Source organism: Gavialis gangeticus, unplaced genomic scaffold (genome assembly GCF_001723915.1).
Source record: "Gavialis gangeticus isolate Ggan-Ray unplaced genomic scaffold, GavGan_comp1, whole genome shotgun sequence".
Classification (NCBI taxonomy): domain Eukaryota; kingdom Metazoa; phylum Chordata; order Crocodylia; family Gavialidae; genus Gavialis; species Gavialis gangeticus.
The window spans coordinates 27,891,239-27,902,760 of NW_017728994.1; the positions used below are offsets into that span (position 1 = coordinate 27,891,239).

An 11,522-nucleotide genomic window follows, 5' to 3' on the forward strand; every position below is an offset into this window, starting at 1 on the left:
CCCGACCCAGTGCCCCCTGCCCTCCAGGGTATGGGGTGGGGTGGGGGAGGGGGGTGGATGTATGGTATTGGGGGGGGTGAAGGGGGAAGGCTGTGGAGCATGGGTGACCCCAAGCAGCCCCTCTCAGGCAGGAACTCTGCCAACCCTGCAAGGAAAAACCATGGTTTCCCCACATTTTTCTCCTTTAACCTTCATACATTCCCACGGAGTAATTTCCTACCCCAGACACACATCTTGCACAGTATCTTAAAGTTAATTAATTCTAAAAAATTTTCTTTTTAGGACATTGTCACTGGCACCGCAGTGTACAATATCCCCAAAGAACAGCCAGCTTACACTAATGGTTTGCTTTCTGTGGATGAAAAGCTGCCCAGGGAGCAAAACAAAGCTGAAAGCCTACATTGGCCTCCTACTGCTGAGTGGTCTATACCACAGTGGTCACAAGGGACTGGAAGAGTCATGAGAACAACACACCAGGCGTTCTTGCTTTCGTGCCACCATGAGTTTAAAACAATTTTGTCAAATCACCAAGTACCTGAGATTTGACAACAAGGTGACACATGAGGAAAGGACAGCTGTGGACAAGCTTGCTGCCTTCAGAGATATTTGGACACAATTTGTGGAGCAGCTCAGAAAATGGTATATTCCAGGAATACACCTGATGGCTGATGAGAAGCAAATTGCATTCAGGGGTCGCTGTCCCTTCAGACAGTATATGCCCAGCAAGCCTGCCAAATATGGCTTGAAAATTTGGTGGTGCAGTGATGCAGCAACATCATTCCCCCTGTCTGGAGACATCTACCTGGGCAAACCAGAAGCTCCACGCCAAGATAATCTTGGTACCCAGGTCACTGAAACACTGGTTCATTCCTGGTACAGGACAGGAAGGAATATTGTGCATCACAATTTCTTCACAAGTACTGCCTTGGCAGAAAGACTGCTACAGCAGGACTTGACCTATGGGGGTATGATTCGGAAAAACAAGGCCAATATCACAAACGAAAAATGCAAGAAAATCGAAGGGAAACTTTTTCATCCGTTTTTGATGAGGGCTTTTGATGGGGAACTCATCCTAGTATCCTATGTTCCAAAGAAGTCCAAAGTTGTGCTGTTGCTGTCAAGCATTGCACCATGACCTGACAGTGGGTAGAGAGCAAAGAAAGCTGGACATCATCCATGACTACAAAAACGGGTCGGGTGGACAACCTTGACCACTCAGTCTGTATGCCCACCTGCAGACGGAAAACCAACAGGTGGCCAATGACACTATTTTTCAATATGCTGGATGTGGCAGCCATTGCCAGCCTCATCGTTTGGCTAAGCCACAACACAAACTGGAAGCAAAGATCACATTTAAGAAGACAGCACTTTTTTTTTTTCTTTTGCAGGAGTTTGGAGAACAGTTGATTGATGGACAAGTAAACCAAAGAATGATGGATACATACAATCTGTCTAAGTTTGTTCAGTCTGGTCTGACTGCCCTAAATTACAAATTGCCACAATGCACCCCAGTAGAACCTTCTGCAAGCATAAGTGGATGTTGTGCTTTTTGTCCAAGGACAGATGACTGCAAAACCCAGAAACAAATGTGAAGATTGTAAGCTATTTGTGTGCACCACAGTACATCACTGCTGTTTTGCGAGGAATGCAATACTTAGTTAAAACAGTTAGGAAATGTTTTTGGAATTGTTAGTTTGAAAACTGTGTGAACTGCAGACTTAGCAAATTGCTAAGTTCGTTCTTGTTTTGAAACTCCTTTAGTTTTTTTCATAGTTCTAGTTAAATAATATTTTGGGTTCAACTCATCATAAATACTCTTTCAAACAATCTGTATGCTTAATAAATAGTTTCTGGTACATTTATACTGTTATCACTGGTTCCTTTTTGTTCATGCAGGCAGGGTAACAAGTTACCCCATGAGACCAACAATGGTTATGTTTTCATGAGAACTGATGAGGGTTAAAGAGAATCCATTTTTAAAGTTTGTTCACAACTTTCATGTTCTTCTGACTCACTTTTGGGTTGCAACACACTATTCTAAGAAGCTGGGGGGGGGCGGAAGGAGAGGAGGAAGAATGAAGCATCAGCAAATTAAACATGACGTTCTGGTCACAATATTAACTACAGATAATACTTCCATTCTCCCATTTCCCAATCTCCTTGTGATTTGGCATCAGTTGTATAAACAATGAAGGTATGCTATGTTGACACCAATAATTAGCTGCAAGTTTTGGGTCAAGCTCATCATGTCTGCACTAAAGATCTATAAATTGATTTCACAGGGGCAAATGCAGCCCAATCAGCTGTTCTCAGAATGCAACTGACTGAAAAAAGTAGTACCGTTGAATCTTTGCTAGTACTTGGAAGGTGCATGAGGACCAGGATTTCAGCTACAATAGCAGAAGCATCCAACACTACCAGGTCATTTTGAAGTGGCCAGCTCACAGCTTGACATGCACTGGACTATACTGCAGTGCTGAGAGCAAATCTGACAACCAGAGATGTGTAAGGCTGCAAAAGATAGGAAGCAGAGGTCCAGTGATACCCCAGCTTCATACCATTTATACCTGAACTTCAGTGAGGCACTTGAGTACTTCAAGCATCAAATGGTCACTGACTATAGTCATGCAACTCTCAGGAAGATGCAGTCTGGAGAAGAGAAAACTGAGAGGGGATTTAACGGCAATCTTCCAACTGCCTTACAGGTGGTTTCAAAGAGGATTGAGCTAAATTGTTCTCAGTGGTGGCAGCTGACAGAACAAGGAGCAATGGTTTCTAGTTGCAGCAATGGAAGTTCAGGTTAGATATTAGAAAAGACTCACTAGGAGGGTAGTAAAGCATAGGAACAGGTTACCCAGAGAGGTTGTGGAACGTCCATCCTTGGAGGTTAAGACCTGGCTAAACAAAACTTTGTTTGAAATGATACAGTTGTGGATGGTCCGGCTTTGAACAGGGGGTTGGCCTAGATGACCTCCTGAGGTTCCTTCCAAACCTAATTTTCTATGATATATTTTATAAAAATGAAATTATGACTTGGTCTATTAATTATACGGCCCTTTTAGTGGGTAATTTGTTAGTGTTACTTCCACAGAAGTTTGTATCGTCCTTGGTAGTGTGCCTTCATGGGAGCTGTATCAGCACGGGAGGCAACTGAGGTTTCACGCCAAAGGTTCTATTGAGCTTCCTTCCTGTATCTTTGAAGTTAAGTTGCTTAATCGTTCAGTGGTAAAGTCCAAACCAATTGATTCTTCTTTGGTAAGACCAGCACAAGTGGTGGTAATTATGGGAGGATTGTTTGCAGATCTCATTCTAGTGGCAGTTACTTCTACAGCTCATCAGCATTCTTCCCAGTCTTTGTGCACTTTCCAACTCCCTCTGTTGTACCAAAGACAAAACTGTTGTCCTTGGAAAGTAAGCATTTTTTAAATGAAGGGAGTTAAAATCCTCACCACTTACCAAGACGCGATCCGTTTCTGCCTTGATAAATTTTCACTTTCTACCTCTAGGCTGCTGGTCTTGCAAATAAGATGGATGACATATGAAAAATGATAGAAGTTGCAAACTGTGTCCCTGTACCAGGAGTCATCTGGGGGAATTACGCTGCTTACATTAAAAAAGGATACTGAATGGACTGGTGGTGGTGGGGAGGAGAGGTGTTCTTCCCATTGCAGGCACTTTAAATTTTAAAGGGCAAGTCTTCACAACATAAAACCTGAGCACACAAATGGTATAGTAGGAAAGCATGTTGTAGATGACATTGTGTCCAAAATGCATAAGGTGTGGAATTCAGGCAGCTACTTCTGCTTTTGGAAGACAGGGAACAGAAGAGCTTGGAGATACAAATGGGACAGACCAGGAACTCTCCAAGTGCCTGCTCACAGTGGTGATTAATACGTCTCAGAACCTGAAAGCCCCTTGCAGACAAGAGGTCTGAGTAAGGATCAAGCCCCCATGGAGAGTTCTGGTTAGGGAGCACTGAAGTCCATTCCTGTGGAAGGCTAGGTCTCTTCATAGTACCAGGTACAGGCACCAATGCAGATAATCTCTCACCATGTTGGTGCTTCTCCAAGTAAGGCATATGTGGCTCTTCAAGCCCCTGCTCCTCCAGTCTCTCTTGTGCATTACAATGGTCGTCTGACAGTATCACATATGGGCCAAACTGAGTGGTGTGCTGTGCTTCTGATGGCTGCATTCAAGAACAGGCTAAACTAACTTCTGTACTCGGGACTGTTTTGGGAAAAACTGGTTGTTCTACAGGCCGATTCCCAGATGATTTTCACTTGCTATGATATGATACACCCCTACACAAAAGTTCCAAAGAGGACAGCAGGGATGCAGGTAAGCTGGGCTTGATATCAATGACAAAGCATGGATGAAAAAAGTGACACGTATGTGGGCTGAGCCATATAACATAAGGAAACTTATAAGAAAATGGAAACTTGGACAAACTAGGGAAAAGTAAGAGTATTGCTCGGGCATGAAGGGATGAAGTCAGCAAAAGCGCAGTTGGAGTTGCAGCTACCAAGAGATGTGAAGGTAACAAGAAATGTTTCTGTAAGTATGTTGGTAGCAAGAGGAGGATCAAGGAAAGTGTGGGGGAGGCAGCCTTGCGACAGAGGATGCAGAAAAGGCTGAAGTGCTCAATGCTTTTTTTGGCTTCAGTCTTCACAGGCAAGGTCAGCTCCCAGACAGCTGCACCAGGCAGCTGTTTGGGGAGGAGGTGAGCAGCCTTCAGTGGTGAAGGAACAGGCTAGGAACCACTTAGAAAAGCTGGATGTGTACAAGTCCACAGGGCCAGATGAGATGCACCTGAGGGTGCTGAGGGAGGTGGCTGATGTGATTGCAGAGCCATTGGTCATCATCTTTGAAAGCTCATGGTGATCAGGAGAGGTCCCGGATGATTGGAAAAGGGCAACCATAGCGCCCATATTTAAGAAAGGGAAAAAAGGAGGATCCAGGAACTATAGACCACTCAGCCTCACCTCAGTCCCTGAAAAAATCATGGAGTAGATCCTCAAGGAATCCATCTCTAAGCACTTGGAGAAGGCGCCGATTAGGAACAGTCAGCATGGATTTACCAGGGGCATGGCCAACCTGATTGCTTTCTATGATGAGATAAGTGGCTCCGTGGATGCAGAGAGACTGGTGGATGTGGAATACCCTGGATTTTAGCAAAACTTTTGATATGGTTTCCCACAACACTCTCGTAGGCAAGCTAAGGAAGTATGGGCTGGATGAACGGACTGTAAGGTGGATAGAAAACTGGCTGGAGCATCAGGCTCAAAGAATAGTAAATCAGTGGCTTGATGTCTAGTTGGCAGCTGGTATCAAGTGGAGTCCCTGGAGATCGGTCGTGGGCTGGTTTTGTTCAATGTCTTCATCAACAACTTGGAAGATGGCATACAGTGAGTTTGCAGATGACACCAAAGCTGGGGGAGTAATAGATACACTGGAGGGTAGGGCTAGGATTCAGAGTGACTTAGACAAATTGGAGGTTTGGGTCAAAAGGAATCTCATGAGGTTCAACAAGGACAAGTGCAAAATCCTGCACTTAGGATGGAACAATCCAATGTACCACTACAGGATGGGGGCTGACTGGTTGAGCAGCAGCTCTGCAGAAGAGGACCTGGGGGTTACAGTGGACAATAAGCTGAATGAGCCAGCAGTATGTCCTTGTTGGCAAGAAGTCTAACAGCATACTGGGCTGCATTGGTAGGTGTGTTGGCAGTAGGTAAAGGGATGTGATTATTCTCCTCTGTTCAGCACAAGTAAGGTCACATCTGGAGTACTGTGTCCTGTTTTAGGCCCGCCACTACAGAAGGGGTATGGACAATTTGGAAACAGTTCAGCAGAGAGCAACAAAAATGGTGAGTTGGGGGACATGACTTGTGTTACGAGGAAAAAAACTGAGGAAACTGAGAAGAGGAGACTGAGGGGGAACTTAATAGCAGCCATCAACTACCTGAAGTGGGGTTCGAAAGAGGATGGAGCTAAACTGTTCTCAGTGGTTGCAGATGATAGAACAAGGAGCAACAATCTCAAGGTGCAGCAAGGGAGGTTTAGGTTAGATAATCAGAAAGAGTTCTCTTGCTAGGAGGGTAGTAAAACACTGGAACAGGTTACCCAGAGAAGGGGTGAAGCTCCATCCTTTGAGGTTTTCAAAACCCGGCTAGACAAAGATTTGGCTGGGATGATCTAGTTGGGGACGGTCCTGCTTTGAACAGTGGGTTGGATTGGCTGACCTCCTGAGGTCCCTTCCAACCCCAACTATGAGATTCTATGGTTTGGGTGGGTACTTGTCAGTGTAGGCATACCCCAAGATTTTTTGCACAGTTTTCTGATCCAGTGATGCTGCACTCACGACTACCCCATTAAACCGTTTTCTGTCTTTTGGAGCAGCTTGGTCTTATGCTGCACATTAGTTCTTAGATGAATTGGTGTAATTAGCTTAAATGCTTAAGGGTGGATTACTTACATTTTCTTCTCTCTCTGCATAGGACATGGATCCATCCAAACGACTAAATCTGTAATCTCTTAAATAGCAATAATCCATCAAAATGTCCAACATCATTGTCATTTGTGAGAACAGCAGCACCTAAAAATAGTTAAAAAAGTCTTCAGAATACTTATGAGAGAGGAAAAATAAAAAGCAACAGTTGTTACAATGTAAGTACAGAAAACAAAACTACCTTATGCCCCCTTTTTTTCAGTTCTGGAAGCATCCGGTCCAAGAGCAGGAATTTGCCCGAATTCTTCACTAGATCTTCATCAACCTTAAAATACAGAAAAGAAAGGGTGATTGTGCATATGTACATTTCGAACCAAGGTTTTGACTCGGGTGCTAGAGGTAAGAGCCAATTAGAACCTTTTTTATTAAAAAAACATTTTAGCTGAAATCAAGATTTTATTATACACACACAAATATAAACATATAAATAAAACACTCTTGGTGGTCTGGTGAGAAACAGATTGTCATTCTGTTTCTCAATGGAAGACACTTCTATAATGAACTTTTCACAAGGCAGAAATAAGATTTCCTACCCCACTGTACAGGGTTGACAGTCAGTACACTGAACTTCAAGCTGCTGAACCTCAGGCTACAAAGCACTGGCTTAAGTTTGTAGCCCCTGATTAGTTACCAACACCACTTTTTAACAACGTGGCACTGGCCGGTCAAGAGGCACCTTCAGCAGCAGCAATTAGCTACACAGCCCTCCAGCATTTTATATATATCTGACTCATCCTATATTCCATTCTTGTCCCATCTAGAGAATGTTAGTCAAATCAGCAATCTATCGTTGATGCAACCTATCTTACACTGTGAAGTATCCCACCGAATAATAATGGTTTCAACTCTACAGAAGTCAAGTTTGTGTTTATTTGGAAGACTATTTTTGAATGTACTCTTTTGGTTATTATTGATGGATTAAGTCATGAATGCTGCATGCCCCTGGAGGCTGAGGGGGCATGGTGACCACTCGCAGATGGTGGTAAGCTCCTATAGGCAGCCATGGTGGTGTGGGAGGAGGGGTGGTGAGCGCCTGCAGATGTCGCCAGCAGCCAGCACTGAAGGGGAGCACTCGCAGATGCCGCCAGCAGTGCTGGTGGCCGGGGGAAGGGGGTCGAGCAGTGACCGCCCATACGTGTCACCTGCAGCATTGGCGGTGCTTTTTGTAGGGGGTGCATGTACACCCATGTGCAAGAAAGGGTGAAGTTTATGATTTATTTTCACCCCAAATTTCTTCCAATGTTGCATTATTACAAACTTATTTATTTAGGATAAAACTTTTAAACATGCCCTTAACGCATGTTTGATAATATTTATATTTTCTTTGAGTGAGTGTTAGATGCTGACCCAAGATGGTAATTTTGTAACATGTACCAGTTTAGAAGAAAATAAGGTTCGGCTGTATTCTCTGGAACACGCATAACCCTTATCATACACATTTCATAGTAGGAGTCAACACTTTCAGGTTTGAAAGCAAATGCACAAGAAGTACTTGCTGTTTCAAGGCCAGGTCCTCAGCTGTTCTCCCAGAGTTCCATGGGAGTCAAATGGGAAAAGGCCAGTTTTACACCGGCTCACAGCTCTTTAATTCCAAGGTATACACATCACAAGAAACAACATCCCTTGCAGCTGGCAGCAAAAACTGAACAGACATCTAGTCCCTCTCACAAGACAATCACACTGGTAGGATTTGGGGATACTTTGCCATATGAAGACACAGATAAAACCACTTTCTAGTACTCAGTCCAAAGCCAAATCACCAGCACTTAAAAGGCATTTAACTTTTTTCTGCTAACACTACTGTAATCGTTGTACAATATGTACCTTAAATTGTTGTGTGGCAGGGTCCAGTGGGTATTCAATGAGGTATGGATGGTTACAGCATTTTCTCAGTAACATCATAACATTCTGCATCTTAAGGTTAATTTCTGAATCCATGGGAATGCTCATTTCTATCACTGGCCTTGCAAAAACATATGATCTTATTAGTATAACAAGATGTCAATGCACTACAAGTATAGTACAGTTTAACTGATCACTCAAGATTTTCAGAATTAGTAAAGCAGTGACTAGGGAGGAAAGCTAATGTATCATGGCATATATTTTCCATTTATCTTGACATCTCTCTTGCTATTTAGTTTCAAATCTACTACAAAGTTCAATTGTAGACATATGGAAGATATTCAAAAGAACCCTTTTGTTTCTAAATAGGCACCTCTCTTCTTCTACTTCCTCTTGCATTTTGCTGATCAGTTTTTCCAGATCATCAGGTGTTGTTTCATCTATTTCACGATAACTAATGGATTTTCGACTCTGGCGTTTTGGTCGGCCTGTAGGACTCAACTCAACCACTTCTTTCTGTAGAAAATGATACAAAGAGTGATAAGAAGCTAGTGTTGATCACAGAGGAAAAAAGGCGTCTCAGATTTGACCCAGAACCCTCAACATACATGCTGTTAGTGAAAACACTGTAAGCAACATACCGCTTTGTAGCATTTACAGTTTAAAAAGTTAACAATCTTTAATCCTTGACCTAAAAAGTTATCGTTGGAAATCTTCCCATTTAAAACCTATTAAGGGTGTAAACTAGAAAACATCACAAGAATTACAAATTTTTAAAACTGCCCTTTCTTTCCAGGTCCTTAGCTTTAGAGCCATATGTTTTTTAGATCTGCTGTGTTTTGTACTTTTTAAAGAAATGCACATGCATCCACTGCCCTAAAGCTTATGACACCATTTTTACCAATATTTGAAGTAAAAGGAGGGGCAGTTAACTATTATATACAAAAATACCATTCTGTTTGTTTTGCACTACAACTAGCCAGTAAGAACATGCTCTTTAAATTTATGTTGACACATACATGTTTAACTCTGTTCTCACTGAAGTTGGCAGCCATACATTTTCATTGACGACAACAACCACCACCACCACCGACTTCTGCTTAATTACAGTTGCTCTGGTTAATAACAAGCAAATAGTGTTTTTGGTATTACAATTGCAGGATGAAAGCTACGGTAGTTGCATTCATGAACCATTAAATGTATAAAACCTGTACTTCCTGTTAAGTCCTTATTAGCAGATACCTCATTGTTCCCAAGCAGTTTTCTAATGGTCCGGTTTACTATGGCCTTATAGAAGGTTTCTTGCTTCCTTGTCAATGGTGCATACACCACAACTTCTCGTTTAGGAGGGACCTCAAGAGCTACATCAGATTTCAGTCTTCTCAGTAAGAAGGGTGTCAAAATCTAGAATTTAAACAAAAAGATATCACAATCTCTAAAGAAGCGAGGGTAAAATTTTAAGTTGGCACTGCAGTTTCATGATTTCAATAGAACAGTGCCAATTTGTTTGATGTAGAGTTAATTCACCCCTTACGTCCTACATTATAAGCTACAGAAAGCTTGGGAAAGGGAGTGCCTTCCAGTATTTAGAATACATTATGTCAACAGTGTTAAAATCTCTGGAGGCTGAATGTGGTCTCACGCACCGGTGTGGGGGCCGAGCAGTGGCTGGATCCAGCACGTGGAGTCCACACCCGCAAACTAACTCTGTGCACTAGCCTCATACTAGAACTGGCCTGAGGACCACCCTGCCCCACTCGTTTAACCTGCAGGGACAGACAGTGAACACCACCCACAGGATGCTATTAAGGATTTAAAACATACATTTTTACAAGAGGTGAATATGTACCACAGTCACTTTTACAAGCATCTTAAAACAAATTATTCTTCAAGTTTCACTCCCTACATCAAAGCAGATCCTTGGCCTATATGGACCTGATCCTAACACAATGACAAAGTAGCATCCTAACTACATTAACATCTTTGTCAGCTAAGAATAAGCATCTGTTCATTTACCACATAGCATATCTGGGAGATAAACATTACTCCCTTAGAGACTTAGAATAGGAAGAGAGCAGCAACTGTTTTCAAGCACTGTGTTGTTTTGTTTTATTTTTTTTTTTAAAGAAATGATACCATTTTAATAGCAGTTTGGTTTTGCCTTTGAAGAAGGAATTAAACCAATGACAATCCTGGGGTAAGCAAAGACAGCTAGAATACCAGAACATAGCTATAATAGTAGCAAACACATTATTTGTGAAATATCAGAAGCAGCACTCCTATAAATCAAGTCATTTACAAAATGAAACAAATCTTAATGCTAGTAACCAAGTCAGCAAGGTAAACTAAAGACTTAATATATTAGAAAAGTATTAAAAGACATGAAAGTTAATTAGTTTTCATTTCCTGAACTCTCTGCTCAGTTCAGAAGATAAAACAAAAATATTATTAAGAGATACATCACTCATGCAACTTTCTAATATTAAAAAGGTTCAACAACAAGTAATGAAAGTACAAGTGTTAAGGTTTTAAAACCAACAAACAAGTCTGGCCTTTATATTAACTGTCAACAATAAATCTATTCCAATACTTTGTCAATCGAGTCTAAACATACTCAGTATTAATGGTGCAGTAAAACTTTAGAACGAGTCCCAAATATCAGTGAGAACAATTTTAAATTAAAGACCTGATGCAGCATATGTAAGATGTTCTGCTCCCTTTCTTTAGCAACAATATCTTCAGCTGTTTCTGTAATGCTTGTAATATCAAACCAGGATTCAAAGCTATAGAAAGAGAGAGAAACAAGCAGTTATTCTAAGGGTGGGCAAAATATGGCCCACAGGATGGACCTGGCCTGCCAAATGATTCTACATGGCATGCAGCTGCTCTTCTGAAGAACTGTACCTGGCCTGTGGCTAACCTGGCTTTCAGCACCTCTTGTCTTTCTCTGCCCTGTGCCATAACTGGCTGCAGTAGTAGCAGCAGCTGCCACTCCCTTCCCTGCCTGTTCCGTCTTATGTATGCTTCAAGGAAGGGGGCCCTGAGCTGCTGACCAGGCTTTTGCCTGGCGAGGCTGTCTCTGCACAGTTCTGACCCTGTGGCCTTTCACAGACCAGACAGCCTTGACCCCAGCAAGTCAATGCTCAGGTAAGGTTCTCCCTACTGGTAGAGG

At 42.3% G+C, this 11,522-nt stretch overlaps 1 protein-coding gene across 2 annotated transcripts in view; it reads right to left on the reverse strand.

Moving 5' to 3' along the window:
- The window catches only part of HELLS (helicase, lymphoid-specific), a 59,333-nt gene that overhangs the window by 17,200 nt on the left and 30,611 nt on the right, over positions 1-11,522 (reverse strand). Inside the window, exons 2-7 of one of the 2 annotated variants that reach the window (XM_019502480.1) lie at positions 11,037-11,133; positions 9,593-9,754; positions 8,724-8,866; positions 8,333-8,471; positions 6,690-6,773; positions 6,476-6,595 (exon numbers count right to left, since the gene is read on the reverse strand). In XM_019502480.1, coding sequence (XP_019358025.1) covers positions 6,476-6,595; positions 6,690-6,773; positions 8,333-8,471; positions 8,724-8,866; positions 9,593-9,754; positions 11,037-11,133 — 745 coding nt within the window. The remainder of the gene's footprint in view (positions 1-6,475; positions 6,596-6,689; positions 6,774-8,332; positions 8,472-8,723; positions 8,867-9,592; positions 9,755-11,036; positions 11,134-11,522) is intronic. The other variant, XM_019502481.1, reaches the window with a different exon arrangement.